This window comes from Paralichthys olivaceus, chromosome 3 (assembly GCF_024713975.1).
Source record: "Paralichthys olivaceus isolate ysfri-2021 chromosome 3, ASM2471397v2, whole genome shotgun sequence".
Lineage (NCBI taxonomy): Eukaryota > Metazoa > Chordata > Actinopteri > Pleuronectiformes > Paralichthyidae > Paralichthys > Paralichthys olivaceus.
The window spans coordinates 3869466-3893876 of NC_091095.1; the positions used below are offsets into that span (position 1 = coordinate 3869466).

Here is a 24411-nt window from a genome sequence, read left to right on the forward strand (position 1 = left end):
CTGCAGTGATGAGGAATGAAAGGAGGTGGCTGAGGATGGGAACACTAAGACTACGCCTCGGATACACGCCCTGGACTGATTTAACTCATTGAACCAGAGGGGGAAAAAATGTTCTTTTGCAGTTCTGAAGGATTTCTGTGCAGCAGTTCATGTATGTTACCCTCACAACCTTGTTTTCATTTTGACCTGCAGTCAAAGGTCCCGCACTAAATCATTGTCATGTAGACTCAAGAGTTCAAGTTCAACTGCACAGCTGCTGCAGATGAGAACTCTAAGTACAGCTTTTTAAAAATGTTGTTTTGGCAAAAGGTGCATATCTGCGAGTTTAAGAACAAGAAAAGGCGTGTTCTTGTAATGTGCCACGGGCAATAACACTATGCCAAGGTGGAACCTTTGCTCCATGAGAAAATATATTTGGGCAGTTTATTACCTGAGTGAATTACTCACAGAAAGACAAGCAGACACCAGCTCCAAGACAAATACAAGAGCAGAATCTCTCTCTCTGTTGTGTTCATCGTCATGTGAAGTATGAAGGGCAAAGGATTTCCCTGCACACAATGACCCTGCTCCAAGTCTGCACTTACAGGCCTGATGGAAAACAACTGTTTGCAAGAAATCATAAATCAAACAAACTCCATCATCAACTAGTTTGCAATCCTCTCTCTCGTATTTTCCCTCGTGCATGCTCACACAAATGACTCGCAAACACACACACACACGCTACATTCCTCAATAGCTGCAGAGTTTAATGGGTGACAGGGTGGTGCAGGGACTCTGCCCACGAACTGCAGGTTCTGGGCTCAAGCTCTAAGCAGACACACGTTATTATTTTTTTTATCATCCTCATGATTTATGCCTCGACCTAAAAATATGCTTGTAAAGTGTGAGACCAGCAAAAACATGCTTCACCGTCAGAATTTCATTTTTATGATCTTTAAGTTTGGATTTTCTTTCTTCCTGATGCCTCTTCTCCTCCTCTCACTATCCAGAAATGAAGGAGGAGGTGAGAGACACAAAAGCAGAAAACTCCACCTTGATTCAAAAACAATTACAGAAACATTTGATTGTATAACCCATGATTTTTGCAGAAATTGCACATAATGAAAACAGATTCATTGCTGCTCTTGGTTTGGAGAAAAATGTCACCGCGGCATCACGATGTGGAAATTGTTGCCATTCATCATTTCATTGTGGTTTTGAATTTTGGTATTCAAATTGTTCGGGGCACTTCACTGTGTGTGCATTCTCCCAGTAAACATGTTTATTTATTTTATTCCATACTGCACTCATGATGCAATTATTTAAGTGTAAGAGAAAAAGAAAAATTCACCTTGCACACAGTAAACCAGCTGCAAAGAACACATCAAAACTCTGTTGTTACTGTGACACAACATGAAAATCATTTAACAAAAAATGTGTTTAAACAGCAGAAGTTGAACTTGTCTTAACAACTTTTTTAACTCATTCAGTTTGAACCGTCCTCAATATGTGTGACTCCTGTCATAGTGAGCGATATTAATTTTCTCCTGGAGTCGGTGTCATTCAAAAGCAGCTGTCAAACTTGTTTTTCCTGCGAGTCACACCCATGAGCTGCAGGCGAGTGTTTAAGTAGTGTGTGTGTACATGTGCGCGCATGTGTGTGTGTGTGAGAGAGAGAGAGAGAGAGTGGATGAGCAGGGTGTGTAGCCCAGGGAGAGAGCAAAGGTTTGATAAGTCCTGCAGACAACAGTGATGCAGCGCGTTGTTGGTTCTCTTTGAGATTCCACAGCGTGCATCACCTGCTCAGGTGCTCATCACCTGTGTGACAGTTTGCCTCAAGCTCCATTACAGCTGTCGTTTAGAGAGATAATCTGCTCAACACTGGAAACGTTAAGAGACCTTTCAACAAATCTAAACATGTATTTCAAGTTATATGACGATTGAATGTTCACACGTATTTGTCTTTATGCACTTTATGTTGCAAAATGTCCTCAATTCCCTGTAAAATGTTCCAGAAACTCCATAATTCACTTGTATCGCAGCAGTTTGTCCCACCACGGTTTCATGGTGAACCCAAAATACTTTTCTCTAAACTTTTCCAATAGACGCTTTCAAATAGTTCTCACCCTTGAAAAATGTCCAAACTTTGAAGAAGTCCAAAGACTAAACTTTGCCTCAAATGTCCAAATAGTCCTCTATCTCCAAAAATGTTCCAAATTATTCTAACTTTTATTTAATGTCAGAATGAACAAATTGTTCTCGCTCTCCAAAATGTCCACGATTTCAAGAAAGGACATAACTTTACACAGACTAACGCTTTTCAAGAAATTCTCACCATCTTGTCCTGCACAAAAAAAATCCACAATATCTTAACTTTTCAAGAAATGTCCTTAAACTTTATCAAAATGTCCTCACTTAAAGGTCCAGTGTGTAAGATTTAGGTGAAAGGGAACTATTGGCAGAAATCTAAATTGTATGAATTGTAGTTTTCTTCACCCCAGAAAAGGTCCTTTATATTTAAATACTTTATATTTACATCGAGGGGACCCTCTCTACGGAGGCCGCCATGTCTCAACTAAAGGCTGCAACAGGTTCTTTCTCATGTTTGGAAGGAGAGGGGGAGGGGAGGGGTGTTCAGCTGCAACATGACACTTCAACACTAGATATCACTTAATTCTACACACTGCACCTTTAACTGAAATGCCCATATATTTGATCAATTAAAAAAAGTCTGATCCCTCATGTGTGCAAATAGTTCACTCTCCAAATAAAACCTTCACCTTTCAAATTGTTCTCACTTTTTACAAACTTTTCCAAAACGTCTGAACATGTCTTAAACTTTATCAACTAAAATGCCCATATATATTTAAAATGTCCTAACTTTTTAAAAGTTCATCACCCTCACTTTTCTATATTGTCCAACAACTTTTACAACATTTGTAAAATGCACCAAACTTTTTCAAGTAGCAGACACGCACACACACACACACACACACACACACACACACACACACACACACACACACACACACACACACACACACACACACACACACACACACACACACTGGCTCCAGCTGATTTAGGAGGAGAACGTGGGGAGTGGTTTTTTGGCACAGACAGAGAGGTGTGGTCTCCAGCCTCCAAAACCGATCCGCCCCCCGCCGCAGCTCGCAGTCCGGCTCAGAGGGACCGAGGCACCAGGTGGAGAGACACACAGGAACCCGTCCTGCAGCGCCTCTCCTCCGCCTGCTCACATCCACAGAGTCGCTGCCACCTCCACCGTCACGATGAGTCATTACGGGTCCCAGCAGGGGCTCAGCATGAACCGCAGGGCCGGCTCCAAGAGCGACCTGTCCGGCCCGGGGACCTACAGTTACGCACGGAGCGAGGTGGTGCACGGAGGCGGTAATGGATACGACCCTTACATGGACGGATACAAAAGCCTTTCCTACTCGAAGACCACTAAAGCTGTCAGCGGGGGCGGCATGACGAGCGCGACCATGGGCGGTAGGGGAAGCGGCATGATGAGCGGCATGGGAGGCGGCATGATGAGCTGCACGGCAGGCGGCGTGATGAGCGGCATGGGAGGCGGCATGATGAGCGGCACGATGAGCGGCGTGGGAGGCGGCATGGTGTGCGGAATGAGGTATGAATTCATTTTGTGAGACTTTTCTTTGTGCTTTCTTTTCTTCCACCTGTCGCTCTCACCCGTGCTGCAGGAGGAGTCACGTCACTGTGAGCAGCTGCTTGATATGAAATATTTATCACGGACTTGTGTTTCTGTCCTGCAAACCCTGAGTCAAACCACCACGACACAAAGTTCTCAGCATTTGCATTCTAAACATTTAATTCACCAAACCAATGCACGAGGGTGTTTGCAGGGAGGTCTGCAGGTTTTTTATTTTTTTATTTCTGCAGATTGCTCCAAGTAACTGTTTGATTGTTTGAGAGTGTTTCCTATTGTGCATTCATAATGTGTTTATTAAAGGCGGCACCACATCACCTTACCCCTGAATTACGCAACGGATTATTCGCCGTGATAATGAAACAGTGCTGCTTTGTAATTAATGCCCTAATGACTTTCATCTCGAGAATCATAAATCAGGTTGTTCTCTGCACAACAGCTCCTCTGTCTGATTTACAGCTCACATTCAGCTGCTGCAGCTCCACACCCACTCTTTATTCACTTCCAACAACAATCAGCACAGATTCTTAAATGTGACTGTGGTACTGAGGGGAGAGAGAGAGAAACTCCATCCAGGGTTGTTTGACATTAAAATAAATCATTTTGATCCAGGTGAGAAAAGAGAACGATAGAAGAGGAGGCAGATAAGTTCTTGGATCCAGTAGAAACTTGTTTAGAGAAAAAGTCGACTCGTTGCTGAGGAGTTTCTGTTATTTTGCATCTATATGAAGCTGGATTGATAAATCGACAGGACCGATACAGTTGTTAGTGTTAAACAACATTCTCATCATCCTCTCATTGTGACCACAATATGTTTGATGCAAAATAAATAAGTTTATGGATGTTTTTACCCATTTTCCATTGATGTGTTTTGCATTAAAATCCCTGCATATCCACTTATCACTATCTATTAATTCTCAAATACTGAAAACCAGAGCAGGTTCATACTGTATGTACCAACTTTACTGTTCTATTAACTTTTTCAAGTGCAAGATGCCATAAATTATTGTAAACCAGGGCCAAATGCAGATACTAAAATAAACTACATTTTATTCCTGGATGTCAAACAAAGCTTTTGCACATGAATCCCACAATACAACTCAAAATAAAAGCTCATTTGGACTTTTATAAATGACAGATAAACTCCTTGTTCTCATCCAGGGGTCATGTAACCTAAATATTTTGTGGCAGGATCACAAGAAAAGTCATGTTTTCAGGCCAGCTGAAAATATTCACAGACAGAAACTGATCCCATCGGTTTGTTTTACAGTGAAAAAGGTGATTGGTGATGATTCATGATGGTGATGAGTTTACTCTGCTGCCCCCTACAGTGGCTCCAACCTCAGTGCCATCCACCAGAGGGCCATGAACCTGCAGGTCCAGTGCCAGGAGTACCTGAAGAATGCCGAATACGCCCTTCAGTCTGTGAGTCAAGAACAATCCTGTAGCAACTTAAAAGCTCGTTCAGGTGGTTTTTATTTCACGATAAAGTTGTAAACAGCTGTGCGGCTTCTCCTCTGGTGCAGGAACCATGACCAGGACGTGGAGTGGTTCAGTGAAAGTGTGTGTGTGTGTGTGAGAATGAGAACATGTCACCAAAACCAGGCTGCTGATAAAATAATTTTGTTTATTTCTCTCTTGAATCTGAAACGTCCCAGAGCAGCATTTCAACTGTCAGTGATTGATTCATCGTGTCAGAGCGAGTTCTGCACAGATTGAAGTCGCAGCACACACAGAAACCTCCTTGGCTTCGTGTTGAGCAACATCTCGTGCAAATTATTTATCTCTGGTTTTATTCTTGGCAGAAGTGGGCGTGTGATTTATCGGCCTGTTGACTTGTAACGCTTAGATTTGACCTGATCTCCTCGCAACTGTGTGACTCTAGTTAATTGAAATGTGTGAAATTCTGAGGAGCGCCTTCATCTCATCCCTCTGACAGACATGGACTCATCAGGTTTCACGTCTTTGTCATGGAGTTTCTTATTTCTTTGAAAAAGTAAAAGCACTGCATTTGCTTAACTAAGCAAAGATAAGTTTCCCGACTGCACAAGGAAAAATGTCAACCATGCGTTTTTCACTTCTTCAATTTTAATTGCGTGGGAGAAAGTAAAACAAAAACTTGGAAGCAGTCAGTCAGTCTTCTTTATCGACTTTGAACTGAGCTGATGGACAAACAGTTCTATGAAATTGGATAAATGCCATCAACAGTGTGCAGGAATTTCTTATAAAACTTCTCGATATACTATAGACTGAAAACCAGATGTGCACTTTGCTTTTCTCTCTCTCTCTCTCTCTGCACAGCAGTTTATGTGCAACTCTTTCTGTTGCTTTGGTTTGTGAAAAATGTCCTTTGATTATTTCAACATTTTCAATACAGGGACAAATAAAGAATCTATCTGTCAAGATGCAGGTTAATTCCTCTATTTTCTTAATTTTCCTTCACACGCTGTGTTTCGGTCCTGCAGGGCAACGCTCCGGGCGATGCAGAGGGATACATGATGATGGCCAAAGAGACGATCGAGCAGCTGAAGACCTGTGCGATGGACCTGAGACAAATGGGACAACCGAACGACAACGTAGTGAGGAGGTAAGAATGGCTCATCGTCTCTGTCTTTTCTGATTTCGCTGTTTTTGTATCCCCTCTTGCCAAATGTCCCTTCTCTCTTCCCGTTGCGTAGCTTGGAGCAGTGTAAGGACCAGCTGAAGGGCGTCCACATGGTCATGGCCGGCTCCATGAAAAGGAGACGCAGCACCAGGGGGAGCTCCGGAGGCTGGGAGGAGCCCGGGAGGAGCTACCATGATGCTATCGCCTGGATCTCACAGCAGAAGGTGTGTGAGCGCTGACGCACAAACACAAAAACACAACTACAACGTTACTCCAGCCAAGACATTCTCAAACTTTTGTCTCGCAGCTCCTCCTTCAGAAAAGGAAAAAAAAGTTGTCCCCCCCCCCCACTCCCCACAATTAATTAAAATAAAGCTTAAAGTGACTCAGACTCAGTAAACCAGAGCACAGTGCACACAGAGTTTACACGGGAAGGAATTCCTCCTCAGACTTTGGATTAAAGTTGAGCCTGATATTAACAACAATGCATTTATTACACTTTGACAGTTACACAGTTAAAATTAACGCTACCAGGAGAAGAGCTGAATTTTAAATTAAGACTTGTTTTGAGTCTAAACCAGTTTCCTGAAATGTGGTGCAAAAAGAAGAATTCATGATGTGCCGTGTTTCTCTGCCTCCACCTGCTGGTGTAAGTCCTTTTAATTGATGGTTATAAAACTGAAACCAGTAAAGAACTCCAACTTGAGGGTTGTTGTGAATCTGTTTTCTGCTGAATTCATTTATTCAACTTTTTTTTTTTGCGTCTGTTGTGTTTCAGCGTCTGATTGAAACTTCTCCTTGGGGAGACGACGCTGCCGCCATCGAGCAGCAGAAAGCGAATCACCAGAGGTTTCACAATTCCATCCAGCGGAGCACCGAGGTGGACCGAGCCAGAGACGACCTGGTGGGTTTTTATTTTTGGGATAAATCAAAGAACAACTGATCATGTTTTAATGGATTTTTGTGCCTCAGCTTTTTCTATATTTATCTCACTACATCGATGCTGTTCTCCTCCCACAGCTTAAAAAAGGAGATAAAGGAAATCTTCACGCTCTGGAGCAGGAGTGGGACAGTCTCCAGGTGAATGGCGCAAAATACTCATCGCTCCCTGCTCTGTATCTCCAGATAAACTGTCGCCTCTTTATTTAAACTCTCGCTCTCTCCTCCAGCAAGTGTCGTTTGGTCGGACGCAGCAGCTGCAAGATCTGCAGCAGATCATCCAGGAGATCTCCAAAGAGATCATGTGGGTGAACGACAGGGAGGAGGAGGAGCTGGTGTTTGACTGGGGAGACAAGAACATCGAACAGTACATCCCCAAGAAGCAGGAGAGCTACTCTGTGAGTAAAAAGAGTCCATGTTTTAATTTCAGTCTTTCATTCAGGTCGATGAACGTTCTTGGGAATCCTCCAGGGCCTAAGTGACACTAATGCTTTTTTATGAGGTTAATCTGAATCTCATATGGGAGCAATCATGTGTGGTGGATTAGGTTTTGGCAGCTGCAGTCAGTCAGACGCCACAGAGCGTTCCTCCGGCTGCATCCCTGTAATTTTTTATATCCCCAATGATGTCTGAACTTTCTCTTATATAACAGCAACTGATGAGCGCTCTGGAGGAAAAAGAAAAGTACCTGAATAAGCTGAAGGCCAAGGTGGACACACTCCTGAGTAACGACCACCCGGCCTCAGACAAGATCGAGGTGCGGACACATCAGTGAAGAAAACACAGTGTTTACATTCATTTAGAGGTGTGCCTGGTTTTTTTCTTATATATAAATGTAGTTTTCTTGCTTTTGTTTTCCAGGCGTACAAAGACACCCTGCAGACTCAGTGGAGTTGGCTCCTTCAGATCACTAAATGCATCGATACTCATCTGAAGGAAAATGCTGCTTACTGCCAGGTAACACGAGCGAAACACACAGCGGAACTACGTCGACTAGATTTTCATTTAATTGAGCCGCACAAAATTATACACCCTCATAAATATAAGTCCCCTGAATATATCTTTCATCAAGATCCATGAATCCTGGGAAAATGGTGAAAATGTAGAAAAATCACAAAATTCCTAGATTCTCTGACTTCTACCAAGGGAGAACCTTTCAGTTGTTTTTGTGTATTCCTGCTCAAAAACGTACAATTATAAATATAAATGAAGGGACTCTGCTCTCTCCTTACAACCTAATGATCTCTTCTTATCCTATCAGCTGAGAAAACAACACATTATACAGCCCAGCACCTTCCACGGGTCCCTGCTGACCTGAACAATGTGTGTTTGTTGAACAGTTCTTTAAAGAGGCCAATGAGACGTACGCCGATCTGCAGAAGGATCATGAGAGTGTTCGGAAGAAGTTCACCTGTGACAAGAAGACGTCTCTGGAGAACCTGCAGGAGCTCCTCGTGAGCCTGGAGGTGATGACAACACATCAGCTGGACTTTCTGAGCAGGACAGAGCAGGGAACTGAAGCGTGCACGAGACCTCCTGAGTGTAGAGAAACTGTAGAGCTGCTCCTCTAACTCCATGTCAACAGATCTCTGAGTTATTATTGAGACTTTTACTACATAATAGTTTATTCTATCTATCTTCATTCTATTGTGTCTGCTCAAGGTCACTGGCATATCATGTTTAATTTTTCTATTCAAGTATTCCTTACTGTACTTCTTTTTACTTCTGTTTTAATAAGCTACAGTTGGAAACGAACTTGTTTTTTTAAACCTGTCTCCAGAGGGAGAAGGAGAGGATCATGGAAAACAAGAGGCAGGTTCAACATCTGGTCAGCAAGTCGAGGAGCATCGTGAGACTGAAACCCAGAAACCCAGAGGAGAAGAGCAGCGGCCAAGTCATTGTCAAGGCTCTGTGCGACTTCAAACAAGACCAGGTCAGTTTCACATCATTTCACCGGCACAGATCCGATATTTGAAACCACTAGTTATCGTCTGGCCTCGAATGATAGATCCTCAAATGCATCAGATGCTTGTCACGTGCAGCCGGATTAAACTCTGTGTGTTTCTGTTATTTCTACAGAAGGTGATCCTTAAGGGCAATGAGGCCATTCTGAAGGACAACAGTCAGCGCAGCAAGTGGGAGGTGACTGGCCCAGGAGGACTGGACATGTTGGTGCCGTCCGTGTGTCTGATCATCCCCCCGCCCAATCCGCTCAGTGTCAGCCTCGCCAACAAGTTAGTAACACGGAGAAACAAATCCATGCATGAAAAGAAAAAGTGTGAGCAAAGGTTTAAATTGAATCTCTGTATCGTCTGAAGGAACGAGCAGTACTATGAGGCCATCCTGTCCATCTGGAACCAGCTGTTCATCAACGTGAAGAGTCTCCTCGCCTGGCAGTACTGTCTCCTGGATATCAGACGCATCAGCACCCTCAACATGTCCATTGTAAGTGACAATTAACGTCCCTGGAATCACTCTCTGTTTTCTCACGGGACAATTCTGCTTCACACAACACTCTAGTCTTACCTCTGTGGGACTTATGATTCTCTTACGTTGTAAGTAAATCATAACGTGTGTCCATCTCCAGTTTTCCAAGATGCGTCCTGAGGAGTCTCGTCAAATGATCAAGAGTCTGGAGACAAACTACGAGGAGTTCAAGAGATGCTGCCTCGGCTCGCAGATGTTTGCTGACGAGGACAAGAGGGAAATCGAGAACCAGTTCACCGGAGCCCAGAACCGCTACGACCAGCTGGTGGTGCAGCTGCCTACTTACAGTCAGTATCACAACATGTACACTGTGCACAAATCCACAATGTTTTTAAATTTAAGGTTCAGCAGCTGGTGAAGTTGCTGCAGAAGATTGAAAATTAAGGAAAAATCCTCAAATTCCAAATTCTTTAGTTTGAGCATATATCATACAGATTATAATTTCATAATAGATAGTCAACTAGAATGTCATTCAGAGAGCGCCAAGGCCCAAAAGCTCCTTATGAAAACACTAGATGCACCAAATCAGACACCCATAAATATCAGTCCCCGAAACATCTCAGATTTACTTCATTAAGATTCTGTAATTACTTCCTGAGAAATACATACAAATGTTGAAAAATGTCTTCCAACGAAACGGAAACACACATTTCTGACATCAGACAATCTTTGTCACTTTTTGGAACCAATGATCCACACAAGGTCTAATTTGTCTCTGCTCAACCACTTTGGTCACTTTGAATTATCAGGTGTGAAACCAGTTCTGCAGTTGTATTATAATTTCTTTATTAGGCTCATCTTTGAGTGAGGCCACCTGGAACAGCTTTTAACACTTTTGTCTTTTAGCCTTATCGCTTCCTTTAGCTGTTTTTCCTCCAACATTTCCTGAAACATATCTTGTGTCTTCCTCAGTTGCTCATCAGGACCAAGAAGGCATGCAGCAAGCAGCCGCTCAGCAAGCAGCCGCTCAGCAAGCAGCCGAGCAGCAAGCTGCGGCTGAAGCGGAGGCTCGGAGGCTCGAGGAAGAGGCTAGGAGGCTGGAAGAAGAACGAAGGAAAGCGGAGCTGAAAAAACAGTCGGAGAGAAAAACGGACGTGAAGAAAGTGGTTGTGAATAAAGAACATGTGATCAAGAAGGAGGTAGGGAAAGTGAACAAGGCAGAGGCGGGGAAGAAGAAGGTGGTGTCATCCTCCCGCAGCTTATCAGAGCTGCATGCGCTCAGACTGAGGCTGGAGGCCGCTGAGGGATCGCTGAGTCGGCACATTCATATTTGCCTCGGAGACGATGGGGAGCACGACTGTGGCCTCAGGATCACACAGTTAGAGGTAGATGCACAAACCTAGAGCATCAGAACACGTTTTACACCAAACGTTCCTCATATTCATTTCAGTAACTGTATTTATGTGTTTGTCTTTTAGGCGGTGCAACGTGACATAGACTCCATGCTTGAGGAGTATCTACGTCTGAAGGAGCACATCCTGAAAGAACTGGAGGGCATGAGTGATTCAGATAAAGCCCAGTTCCTCCGCAGCGAGATAGGCATCATCAACCAGAGACTGGGGAGTCTGGAGAGCAGCTCTTCATCCTATCTACAGAGGTACTGAACAAAAACAACCTCATTCTGTGTTTGTTCAGGAAGTCTCAGACGTCAGCAGATCAAGATCAAGTGCTGAGTCATAAACCTTGTGGAACACCTTTAACATTTTAGTTGCTGTGCTGGAAGCAGATTTATGGAAAACTACCTATCTAACAAACTGTAACCAGCCGTGTTGAAAGCAGAGCAATGAGAATATGCTCTTAACGTTGAAGCTCTACAACTTAAGAACTTAAATCTGGTCTTTCCCAATCATTTTAAATAAGCATGAAAGACATAATAATAATAATATAATAATATATTGCATTTTATCTTCCTATAACAGTTTCTTCCACCTCTCATTTATCTCTTCATCTTTATCAGGCTGCGGGCTCTAAGGGACATGCTGGAGAGTGTGGCTCGAGCTGAGGACATAGTGAAAGTTCATGAAGCGAGACTGACGGAGAAAGAGACCACTTCTCTGTCGCAGAGTGAAGTGGAGGATTATATATCGGACCTGAAGGTATTTTTCAAGACACTTAACTTTCATTTTCGCATCTAAGAAAAGCTCATTCCTCTGCCAAAAGATATTTAAAAATGCAAAGAATCACTTGTGAAAGCTGTCGCAGTCATTTCTGCCTCACCGCTCTGCTTCATGCCGGCAAGCTGCAGCATGGACTGGAATCCTGGAGCGTATTAGTGCACGACTTAGTGATCGTCCATCGGATTGAATTAGAAAAGCTGTTGTGAGACGTCCTCTGAGTTCTGTCCTGTTTTTGTGTTTGGCATCAGCATCTCATTCCTATGTTGACGAGTGTCTCCTGTGCTGTTGATGTGCAGAATATTAAAGTCGAGTTGGATCAGAAGCAGGATGTTCTGACAACCATGGAGGCGGAGCTGGCCAAGGCGAGCCACTGGAACGGACAGGTGGTCGGCCCCTACCAGAGGTGCGACCTGATGCTGTCAAAATACTCAGAGCAAGTGGGACTGCTTTCCGACCGCTGGAGACGGATCCAGGGACAGATCGACACCAGGTATCATAATCTTTTAAAATGAAGAAGTGAAGACTGTGTTGCCCAGTAAGTGATTTTAACAACAACCTGGAGACCTGCACCAACTTCCTGTAAACAAGGGCCGGGCGGTGCGTCATATTATTGTCTAATTTGTCAGGAGTTATTTACTCTGAGACTTTTAACACACATCTGGGACCAGTTTCACAAAAGCAATTTTCAAGCACCACTTACACACAGTGTCACATTTCAGGAAAAACTGTTTCCTCAAGATTTCAGATACAGTTACTTAGCTCTCGTATTCTCATGATTGGACTGTGGTTGTTTGTTTTGAGTCAGATGTGTCAAAGTTTAAAGAGAAGAAAACGAAGATTACCGTTTGTTTGCAGCAAATGAGTTCAAATGAAACTCCTGACCTGGATTTCATACAGTGCTCGTCTATATGGACTTCCTGACACAAGTGTTACTGAGACAATTAGTCGATTAAATGATTAGACATTCATGAGAAAAATGCATCAACATTTTCTCAAGCAACTACACAAAACATTTGTATATTTGTGCCTCTCAAATATGTCAACTTACTTGTAAGTTGACATATTTGAAGCAAAAAGGAAAATTCTGAGATAGCACCTTGAACCTCAGGATCTTGAGATAGAGACTTATATTGGATTCAAGACATTTTCTTTCTTTGACTTATTTTCTTTTTATTCATTTTACTGTATTTATTTTCCTAACTCTGCAAAGTAGCCTTGGGCTCTAAAGTACTTATTATTATCATAGATTCAATGATTAATTATTTAATTAAAAAATATATAATAAGTGATTAACCTGTAATGCAGATAATAATTAGTTTCACTCATTTGCTCTATATTTACCAAATTAAAATGATTATCGAAGTGTCCCTTGGGAAGTAATCATGAAGTTATTCTCTCTTTAACTCAGACACCAGGATCTGCAGCTCTATCTGCCTCAGCTGCAACACTACAAGGGAACCAGCTCGTCCTTCAGTGACTGGATTGATGCGACACGGAAAAAACAGGAAGCCCTGCAGGCCACCAAGATCGACAGCATCCAAACACTAAAAGACCACATTGACAACCAGAAGGTTTCTGCTCAGACCCTCATCATTCATTAACCTGCTTGTTGTGTTTTTGCTGTAAAGTCTCATCCGAGACGTCTTTACATTGTTGTTTTTCAAGGTGCTGAACACAGAAATCAAAACCCGGAGGGAGACGTTAGACAGCGTGCTGAAGGACAATGAGGCCTGCATGAACTCTGTCAAGGTAAAGAAGCTTAGAGGCAGCACAAGAATGGTTTCAAACTGCATTTTAATTGGTTAGTGGAGGCTTACAACCACCTGGGGCGTTAATCTTACTGAGACTGTGTTTCTGTCCAGGACTATGAAGCATATCTTGCCTCTTACTCATCTGGTTTGGAGACTTTGCTCAACATCCCCATCAAGAGGACGATGCTGAGGTCCCCATCGATGGATCTAAATCAGGAGGTAACTGCACCCACATTGTGTGAGATGTGTGAGTGTGTGAGTTGTGTGTATCTGGGAAATTAACTGAGGTGATGTACAGTAGGATTTAATCCTTATGTATTTGATCTGTCTGTGTTCCAGGCCACGCAGCTCCAGACCCGTTACATGGAGCTGTTTACACTGTCTGGTGACTACTACAAATTCCTGGGAGAGTTGCTCAAAAACATGGAGGAGCTCAAGGTACTGTTCTTTGAATGTTTGGGCTTGATTTATATTTTTTAATAGAATTTTTGTTTGTATTGAATCTTGGCAAATGTTTTTAAAGAAGTGATAAAAGTTGACTGAAAACTGGACTTGACTCCAGCTGAATGTAACATTGTTCCAGATCTGCTCCATGTATTCATCTTTGTTTTTTCTTGCTTCCAGATCCGTAACACCAGGATTGATCTGTTAGAGGAAAAGCTTCGCCTGCTGATGGACGATATCGAAGACCTCAACTCCAAGAACAAATCACTGGAAGACTCTGTTGCTCGCTACCAGCTGGACCTGTCCCAGTCCCAGGACCAGCTGCTGTCGATGGAGGAGGTGAAGCAGAAGACGGCCATGCAGTGCAACGCCACCAAGGAAAGCCTAGATAGCACTCATGGTCAGTTGGCAGACCTCAACGATCAGGTGGCACGACTCAACTACTTACTCGAGGAAGAAAAGAGGAAGAGGAGGCTGGCAGAGGAGCGCTACACCCAGCAGCAGGAGGAGTATGACTCGGTGCTGAGGAAGAGGCAGAAGGAGCTGGAGACGGTCAGCTGGTCCAAGGTGGAGGTGGAGAAGAGCGTGGTCACTAAGGATCACGAGATTGAGCGGCTGCGGAGGCAGCTGGCAGATGAAGCAGCGAGGATTGAGGAGCTACAGAAGGAGATATCAAAGGTAAGGAGCCAATGCAGTGCTGAGGTCAATAACTTAAAGCTGAGCTACGAAACCAACATCCAAGTAAGTCGCACAGACATTCAGAGACTGGCGGCCAAGAGGGAGGAGGATACGACTGAGCTCCAGCTGCAGTACGATAGGATGGAGGCAGATAGGAGGAATCTGGAGGAGGAGCTCAGGAGGCTCAGAATGTCTATCAGCCAGGCCGAGGAACAGAAAAACAGGGCTGAGGAGGAAGCTCGCAGCCAGCGAGTTGTCATCACAGAGGAAGGGCGGAGGAGGAGAGAGCTGGAAAGTCAGGTGGAGGCACTGATGAGGCAGATAGACAAGGAGAACAACCAGTATAGAGAAGAGCTGGCTGAGATGATGAACGCCCTGCAGGAGAAGAGCGAGCAGCTGGACTACGTCACACATAGTCTGGAGGAGGAGACCCGCAGGAGAAAAACCACAGAAGAAGGGCAGGGTGTGCTTGAAGAGAGTCTTGCCCAGCTGCAGGTGAAGCTGACAAACTCATCCATAGCTGTGACTCAGCTGAGGGAGTGCAAGGAGGAGCTTCAGACGATACGATTGGAGCTGGAGAAGGAGAGAAGGGAGCGAAGCAGAGTTGAACAAAACATGAGCAGGTTACAAGGACGCATCAAGGACCTTCAGACTGTGAGAGACGGGCTGGAGAGCCAGGTGGAGAATCTGAGGATGGCTAACCAAGACGAAGTGGCGAGAAGAAGGCAGGTCGAAACAGAGCTGGAAAAGACCACACTTGCAATGACAGAGTACACAAGCACCATCACTGCTCTGCGCCAGAGCCAAGAACATGCCAGCACATCTGGAAGAAAAGGGGAAGAAGAGCGGCTTAGGTTGCAGGAAGAGCTGGAGAGAAGCCTGAAGCAAAGCAAGACCTCTGCAGAGCAGGTGACCAAGCTGAGCGCTGAACTGAAGGCTCTGCAGCAGCAGCTACTCCAGGAGCAAGCCCGAGTCAAAGAGGCAAACCTTAGGAACGAAGGTCTTTACAAAACCATAGAGGAGAAGAGTAAAGCACTGAATGAGAACTCTGCTGAGCTTCAGAGACTGAAAGAAACGACAGAAACCCAGACCAAAGAGAGGCTGAAGCTGGAGGAAGAGCTGCGAACGGCAAGACATGATAAAGAGGAACTCTTGAGATCCAAAAAGGGAAGTGATGATGAGCTCTCCTCTCAGATAACTGCCCTGGACCTACAGCTGCAGGCCAGCGAGCGCAGTAACATAGAGTACCGTAACCTGGTCTCAGAGCTCTCCTCTGAGAGGGAGAAACTCAAGCTGGAGACTGACAGAATACAAAAGCAGGCCACTGAGGTACATGGACGTTCGGCACTTAGTCGTGGACTTTTCTCGTCTTTCCAAATCAGAGTCCTGCTTTGGAACAGTCAAGTAGCTCTCGCTGTCTGTAGAAAAACCTTTGCTTGCATGCTAGAACACGTGTAGATCCACGGTAGATGCCTTCCTTCTGGTGACTCTGATTTGAACACATACGTCTGTATGTGTTTGAATAAACCTGCATGTCAATCACTCGCATGTAGACATCATCTGTGGCTCTCACAAACCTTCTGCAAATTTGTGAAAACAGCACAAGTGTTCATTTGAATTATCTACAATTGTTTATTAATCTATTTAAGGTACTTCTTCTTAAGATCTGTCAATCGCTTTATTTGTGCTGCTTTGCAAATTTACAGAATGTCCACAATAACTGTTTAAATCTGAATTCATAGTTAAAATATGAAATGTGTTTATTTTGTAGCTGTAGCTGCTGAAAATATTCTAGTGTCAATATAGTGTTTTGGTCTGCAGGATTGGGAAGGTAGTGACAGACTTTTTTTCTTTTTTTCACTTGAATTAATTTCTTGAAAATTTGTGTCACTGTAATACTATTGACTATGTACTTTAACTTCCCAGTCTTGTAAGATTTTGTTTTCATGTTTCTGCAGACAGACTTTGTCAGTTATATGTATTTACTGTTATTATTATTAATAACGTATTTTAATTCTTTTTTATAATTTTGCATGTAACTCTGTACCATTTTGGGGTTTGTCTGTTTTTTAAGGTTTTAAATTAACACAAAAAAAATAATTTCAGAACAGAAAATTCAATTAGGCAATGATCTGTTTTGAGACAAACCACAATCTTGGTCATATTTCACTTTTGTGCTGGCCTCATTTATCCACCTCCAGCATCATTGATTATATGTCTACTGTTTTGTAAAATGCAAAACAAAATTACAATTGTTGAAGTAGTTGACTAACCTTCTGTCTCTCTGGTTTTTCTCTGCTTTCTTCCCCTCTGCAGATAACGGCCTTGATGCAGTCCACTCAGTCAAAATACAGTGAGATTGTAAATGAGAGAGATGCTCTGTTGCTGAAATTCCAATTGTCCGACAAGGACAAAGATCGCTCCCGAACACTGGAGGAGGAACTCAGTCGCATCAAACTGTCCCTAGATTCTGAGCTTCGTAATAAACAACATCTTCAGGATGAGAACGAGAGGGTTAAGAAGGATTTAAGTTACTGGAAGGAGCAGTATGATAGCAAGAATAGCCTCATTAGGCAATATGACACGGACAAGGAGCGTATGGAGAGGGAAAAGAGCTCTTTGAAAAGTGAGATAGAGAGGCTGATGCGAGAGCTGAAGGAGCTTGAGGATACATATAAAGGTAGGCTGTCAGCCATCCAGAAAGAACTTCGAGAGGTGTCCATCCTCAGAGAAACCATGGAGACTGAACTGAAAAAGGCGCCCCCAACCTTGGATGCTTCCTCTGTGGTTTTTGATGGAGTCCGCAAGCCAGTCACAGCAAGTCAGCTTCTTGATTGTGGTGTATTAGACAAACCAACCTTTAACCAGATTGTGAAGGGACATAAGACTGTCCCTGAAGTGTCTGCTGACAAAAAAGTCAGTCTCAAAGGAACAGGGCCAATTGCTGGAGTAGTTGTTGAAGGTCCAAAGAGTCCAGACTCCGTGAGTGGACTCCTCTACAAAATGACTTTCACAGAGGCCAAGACAGAGAATCTCCTGCCACCAGATAGTGTTGACCTGCTTCTGGATGCTCAGGCTGCCACAGGCCACATCATTGACCCCAAAACTAATCAGAAGCTGACAGTTCAGGAGGCATGTAATAAAGGCGTAGTTGATGAAGAGGACAGAGATAGGTTGTTAGCAGCAGAAGCTGCGGCTGTAGGGTATAGCAGTCCTGGCTCAAGCAAACCCCTCTCTGCATTTCAGGCCATGAAGAAAGGACTGATTGACAAGAACACATCACTACGTCTTCTGCAAGCCCAGGAGTCTGTGGGAGGCATTCTAGATCCCATACTTAGTGTGTTCCTTCCCAAAGACACAGCCATTGAGCGGGACCTAATGGATGATGACATGTATCGTGCATTGAGTAAGAGGCCTGCTCTCTACCTGGACCCAGACAGTGAGGAGGGTGTAACTTATATGGCGATGAAGAAGAGATGTAAGGTAGAACTACACACAGGCCTTCTGCTCCTTCCTGTCTCAGATAAGACAGACCTCTCCAGACTTGTCTTTGATGGAGTTCGGAAACCTGTCACAGCCAAACAGCTGCTTGATTGTGGTGTAGTAGACAAGCCAACTTTTAAAGATCTTGAAAAGGGCAAGAAAACTGTCCCAGATGTGTCTGCAGACAAAAATGTCAATCTGAAGGGGACTGGACCCATTGCTGGGGTTATAGTTGGGAATCAAGGCAAAATGTCATTATCAGAAGCTAAGAAACAAATGCTTCTGCCTTCTGATTGTGCAGATTTACTCCTGGAAGCCCAGGCTGCCACAGGCCACATCATTGACCCTAAAAACAATCAGAAGCTGACAGTAGAGGAGGCATGCACCAGAGGTGTGGTGGACATTAAGGATCGTGACAAATTATTGGCAGCAGAAGCCGCTGCTTTGGGATACAGGGATTCCAGCGTGGCCAAGCCTGTCTCTGTGTTTGAGGCCATGAAAAAGGGACTAATTGATAGCAAAACAGGGGTACGCCTCCTGCAGGCCCAGGAGTCAGTGGGAGGAATTCTAGATCCCAATCTCAGTGTGTTTCTACCTAAAGACACAGCTATCAAACGCAACCTTTTAGATGAAAACCTTCGTAAAGCTCTGAACAAGAATCCTGCTTGTTACCTTGATCCAGAAACTGAGCATGATGTCAGCTATGGGGCATTAAAGAAAAGATGCAAGACAGAACCACACACAGGTCTGCTGCTTTTGCCAATCACTGAGAAGCTAGATCCTTCGAAACTCATCTTTGAAGGTGTACGAAAGCCAGTAACGGCACAGAAGTTGCTTGATTGTGGAGTCCTGGACAAACCAACATTCAACAAGCTATTAAAGGGGGAGAAAACTGTCCCAGAGGTGTCTAAAGAGAAAAAGATCTTTCTAAAGGGAACAGGATCAATTGCTGGTGTGGCAGCAGGACATTTAGGAAAAATGTCTTTATCAGAGGCCAAGAAACAGATGCTCATGCTCACAGATAGTGCAGATATGCTACTGGATGCTCAGGCTGCCACAGGCCACATCATTGACCCCACAACCAATCAGAAGCTCACAGTGGAGGAAGCATGTGCCAAGGGAGTGGTGGACATTAGGGATCGAGACAGACTGTTGGCAGCAGAAGCTGCTGCTGTGGGCTACCGGGATCCGAACACAGCTAAGCCTCTTTCAGTGTCTGATGCAGTGAAGAAGGGATTAATTGACAAAAAGACTGGGCTACGCCTCCTTCAGGCCCAGGAGTCTGCAGGGGGAATATTAGATCCCAACCTCAGTGTGTTCCTCCCTAAAGAAACAGCTATTAAGCGCAACCTTCTGGATGAAGATCTCTTATATGCGCTAAACCAGAGTCCTCAGTGTTATATTGATCCTGACACTGAGCTTGATGCCAGCTATCAGGCTTTAAAGAAAAGATGCAAAACAGAGTCTCATACAGGCCTGATTCTTCTGCCAATCACTGAGCGGAAGGACCCTTCCAAACTGATGTTTGAAGGGGTCCGCAAGCCAGTCTCAGCACAGCAGTTGTTTGAATGTGGAGTCCTTGACAAGCCAACTTTTAACCAGCTAGTGAAAGGGGAGAAAACTGTCCCAGTAGTGTCTGTGGAAAAGATGGTCTATCTGAAGGGCACTGGGCCAATTGCTGGAGTGGTTGCAGGGCGTCAAGGAAAAATGTCAATGTCAGAGGCGAAGAAACAGAAGATTCTGCCTGATGATTGTGCAGATTTGCTGTTGGAAGCTCAGGCTGCCACAGGCCACATTCTTGACCCTAAAACTGATCACAAGCTGACAGTAGAGGATGCATGTGCTAAAGGAGTAATAGACATGAGAGATCGAGACAGATTATTGGCAGCAGAGGCAGCTGCTGTGGGATACAAGGATCCAAGCTCTGCCAAGCCTCTTTCAGTGTTTGAGGCCATGAAGAAGGGACTAATTGACAAGAAGACTGGAGTACGACTCCTTCAGGCCCAGGAGTCAGTTGGAGGAATTCTAGATCCCAATCTCAGTGTGTTCCTGCCAAAAGACACAGCTATCAAACGCAACCTTTTGGATGAAAATCTCCGCAATGCTCTAAAACAGAGTCCTGCTTGTTACCTTGACCCAGAAACTGGGAATGATGTCAGCTATGGGACTTTGAAGGGACGATGCAAGACAGAGCCTAACACAGGCCTACAACTTCTGGAAGTCACTGAAACTTTTGACCCCTCTAAATTACTCTTTGATGGTATCCGTAAGACAGTCACAGCACAGATGTTGCTTGAATGTGGTGTGCTGGATAAAATGACATACCAACAACTATTAAAAGGGGAGAAAACTGTCCCAGAGGTATCTGTTGATAAGAAAGTCTTTCTGAAGGGGACTGGGTCGATTGCTGGTGTTGCAGCTGGACCTTTAAAGAAAATGTCCTTTACAGAGGCAAAGAAAAATAATATTATGCCTTCTAACATTGCTGACATGCTACTTGGTGCCCAGGCAGCTACAGGCCACATCATTGACCCAAGAACTAATCAGAAACTGACAGTAAAAGAAGCGTGTGCCAGAGGAATAGTGGATAAAGAGGATGAATCAAAGCTGTTTGCAGCTGAGGCTGCCGCCATAGGTTACAGAGACCCGAACAGTACCAGACTCCTATCAGCAGGCCAGGCCTTGGGGATTGGATTAATTGACAAGGACACAGCTCTACGTATACTTCAGGCTCAACAGTCTGTTGGGGGTATTTTGGACCCTACCCTCAGTATATTCCTCCCCAAAGACATGGCTATGAATCGGGGTCTCATCGATGAAGACTTATACCGGGCCCTGAATCAATCTCCTCAGTGCTATCTGGATCCAGACACCCAACAAGCAACTACCTATGTATCTCTGAAGAAAAAATGTAAAGCTGATCCAAGCACTGGTCTTTTGTTGCTCCCTGAATCCGTAAAGCCATTAACTGTCCATGGGCTCAGGGGCGAGGTGTCAGTCATGGATCTGGTAGATGCAAATCTGCTTAAACAGTCAGATGTGGACCAACTAAACAAGGGCAAATTGACATGCCAGGACATCCAAGACCGCCTGCGCATCTACCTGAGGGGCTCCAACTGCATAGCAGGAATTTTTGATGAGGCCAATGAGAAAGTGATGCCCATCTATCAGGCCATGAAAGATGGACTGTTGCGACCTGGGACCACTCTGGAGCTGCTTGAGGCCCAGGCGGCCTCAGGTTTCATAATCGATCCAGTCAACAACCTGTATTTAACTGTTAATGAAGCCTATGATAGAAAACTTGTTGGGCCAGAGTTCAAGGATAAGCTGTTATCAGCAGAAAGAGCTGTGACTGGTTACAAACTGCCTGGTACAAACAAGATCATCTCCCTCCTTGAGGCCATAGAAAGAGGTATAATGGAGAAAGGTCATGGCATCCGCCTACTAGAGGCCCAGATTGCCAGTGGTGGTATCATTGATCCTGAACACGGACATCGTATTGACGTGAATGTGGCCTATAAGAAAGGTTACTTTGATGAAAAAATGAACAAAATCCTCACTGATGAGGATGATGACACCAAGGGTTTCTTTGACCCTAACACAGAAGAAAACCTAACCTATCTGGGGCTTAAGAGACGCTGTATCACACATGAGAAGACTGGCCTTACCCTTCTACCTCTCGTGGACAAGAGAAAGTCAAGTCGGAAGAACACTCGGAGACAGAGGAGAGTGGTGATTGTGGATCCAGAAACGAACAAAGAGATGACCATACGTGAAGCTTATGACAAGGAGTATATTGACTATGACACCTTCAAAGAGCTCTCCGAGCAGGAGTGTGAGTGGGAGGAGGTCACCATCACTGCCCCAGATGGTTCTATCCGCTTCGTCATCAATGACAAGAAGACTGGAAGAAAATATGACATTAATGAACTGCTTGAGAAGCGAGTGATTGACCAGTCAGTTCTAGATCAATACCGCTCACATGACATCACCCTCACACAATTTGCAGATATCATCACAGAAAAGACCCAACATGGATCATCAGCCTCAGCAAAATCTTCAGTGACATCTTCATCATTAACTTCAAGAGTATCAGGTTCATCGTCAGTGAAATCATCATCAGCTTCAAGAACAGAAGCGTCAGGTTCATCGTCAGTGAAATCATCATCAGCTTCAAGAACAGAAGCGTCAGGTTCATCGTCAGTGACGACATCATCATCGTTGATGAAGAGACCCTCATCACCTACTCTAGCCAAGATGACCACAACAAGAACCACTACTGTCACAGAGCGAAGTTCCACAACCAGCGGTGCTTGGGACTCACCTGACTCCCACAAGCATTTCTCCAGCGTGTCTATCAATCTGGCCTCTCCTGTCGAAGCAGTGGGTGAACAGGAACCCGTGGGGGCCATCTTTGACACAGACACGGTGGAAAAGATAACCATCATGGAGGCTCGAAATCGTGGTCTGGTGGATTCAATCACTGCCCAGAGACTACTGGAAGCTCAAGCCTGCACTGGAGGAGTTGTGAATCCCGCAAATGGCCATAGACTTGGCATCCAAGAAGCCGCCCGCATGGGCATAATAGATGACGACATGGCCACTAAGCTCAAGGCTGCACAGAAAGCCTTTGTTGGCTATGATGACGTAAAAATCAGGAGGAAGATGTCTGCTGCCGAGGCCATGAAGGAGATGTGGCTACCATATGAGGCAGGACAGAGGTTCTTGGAGTTCCAGTTTGTAACAGGGGGGCTTTATGACCCAGAGGTTGACTGCAGAAGATCCTTAGAAGATGCTTTGAACTTGGGCTGGCTGGATGCGAGATCAGCCCAGAAGCTCCAGGACATCAGACACCACACAAAGAATCTGACCTGCCCCAAGAGCAAACTGAAGATCTCTTACAAGGAGGCTCTGGATAACTGCCTGGTGGAGGAGGGCACAGGCGTGAAGATGCTCCAGGCATCGTCTGTGTCTTCAAAAGGGATCAGCAGTCCATACAACGTGTCCTCTGCTCCAGGGTCCAACACAGGCTCCAGGAGCGGCTCAGGACGAGGCTCCCGCAGGGGCAGCATGGACCTGGGCTCCTCCACCTCCTCACTGTCGACTCACTACACTCACACAAGCTTCTCCAACTTCTAAATCAAAGGAAAAGATCCTGTACATGCACGCTCTTCTCTTACAAATTAGTATTTTTTAATGTGGGAAAAACAACTGGGTTAAAGGCATAATTGTGTGTTGTGTACATGGAGAAAAATTCAAGTGAAACGTTTGAAACTTTTTGCATGGTTATAGATGTTAGATTGGTGTTGCTAAGCTTTTAAAGATGATAGTTCAAACGATCATGTGAATGAACTAAATTAAAGTATTAATACATGTCATCTTAAGGTATTTGGATTGAAAGTTAACTTTATGTTATTATAAATGTTGGTGCCCCTAGAATATGCTTAGAAAGAATGGCCAAACTATTTCATACACGTATTTCAAATAGAATATAACTGCTTTTTAAGCCTTGCATCGGTAACATACACTAAGGCCGATAACGTGTTTACATGTGTTTGACATTGAAATATCCTGTTTTGTGTGAGGAGGGATGGGATCGGTTGGGTTTCATATATTTGCTTGACTACTACATTTTTTTTATTGAATCAGTTATTGTTCTCCTGCAATTTAGAGCTTCCGGTTTTGTAACTTTCTCTCAGTATCTTACAATAAAATTTAACCTTATAGACTCTCATGGATTCTGTTTTTATTCATGGTCAGTTTCATGCTTAAAGGTTAAAATATGATATTACTGAGTTCGGATATAAAATTCCTTAGTTTAGGTAGCTAATGTAAGAGCCCACAGCTTGAAGCAAATCTTCATTCTCGTTCAGCCTGTAATCGTTTAAACTGCATTGATGTGTTTTCAACTTTGAATCGCACCTCAGAGGATATTTAAAATACAACACCATGTTTTGTTGACTAGTTTTTACATTTCTTTTGTGAATTGACTTATGTTTGACTTTTACCTTTCCTCAGACTAAATCTGATATTGACAGTCATGAGTGAATGTAGGATTCTTCATTAGCAGCTCATGCCCATGAAAAGAGACTTGCTGACAAAAGAGCCAATGCAGAAAAAGAATATATATGTACTTTGATTTATTTAAAGTGTTATTGAAAAGGTTTTATGTGTGTTAAATGGACCTAAGATAACAGCCACTCTTCCTGGGTGTGAATAAAAAACTAACCACAACCAATT

At 44.1% G+C, this 24411-nt stretch overlaps 1 protein-coding gene and 1 non-coding gene across 3 annotated transcripts; one reads left to right on the forward strand and one right to left on the reverse strand.

Annotated features, from left to right (window-relative positions):
* The first annotated feature begins 3139 nt into the window (after positions 1-3139).
* LOC109639218 (desmoplakin-A-like) lies at positions 3140-23905 on the forward strand. Of its 2 annotated transcripts, none has more exons than XM_020102567.2 (24): positions 3140-3628; positions 4999-5092; positions 6133-6254; positions 6346-6496; positions 7051-7176; positions 7293-7352; positions 7442-7609; positions 7864-7968; positions 8073-8168; positions 8552-8677; positions 8992-9144; positions 9291-9445; positions 9530-9656; positions 9799-9985; positions 10611-11023; positions 11117-11295; positions 11656-11794; positions 12112-12305; positions 13224-13386; positions 13481-13564; positions 13678-13785; positions 13906-14004; positions 14191-16017; positions 17005-23905. In XM_020102567.2, exons 1-24 carry the CDS (start codon positions 3270-3272, stop codon positions 23308-23310), a joined length of 11541 nt encoding a protein of 3846 aa, XP_019958126.2. In that variant the 5' UTR covers positions 3140-3269; the 3' UTR covers positions 23311-23905. The 2 variants fall into 2 exon arrangements, with proteins under 2 accessions (XP_019958126.2, XP_019958128.2); XM_020102569.2 differs by having other exon boundaries at positions 3141-3628; positions 14191-14688.
* LOC138407330 (small nucleolar RNA SNORD35) lies at positions 22210-22296 on the reverse strand. The gene has a single exon (XR_011240757.1). It is a non-coding gene; the product is annotated as a small nucleolar RNA SNORD35 (small nucleolar RNA).
* Positions 23906-24411: the final 506 nt, after the last annotated feature.

What these genes read in the sequence shown, in the direction of transcription:
- LOC109639218 (XM_020102567.2), top strand. Translation starts at nt 3,270, where the DNA reads ATGAGTCATTACGGGTCCCAGCAGGGGCTCAGCATGAACCGCAGGGCC. An exon ending in AGAAGCAGGAGAGCTACTCT is followed by an intron (nt 7,610 to 7,863) that starts GTGAGTAAAAAG and finishes CTTATATAACAG; the next exon opens with CAACTGATGAGCGCTCTGGA. An exon ending in AAAACATGGAGGAGCTCAAG is followed by an intron (nt 14,005 to 14,190) that starts GTACTGTTCTTT and finishes TCTTGCTTCCAG; the next exon opens with ATCCGTAACACCAGGATTGA.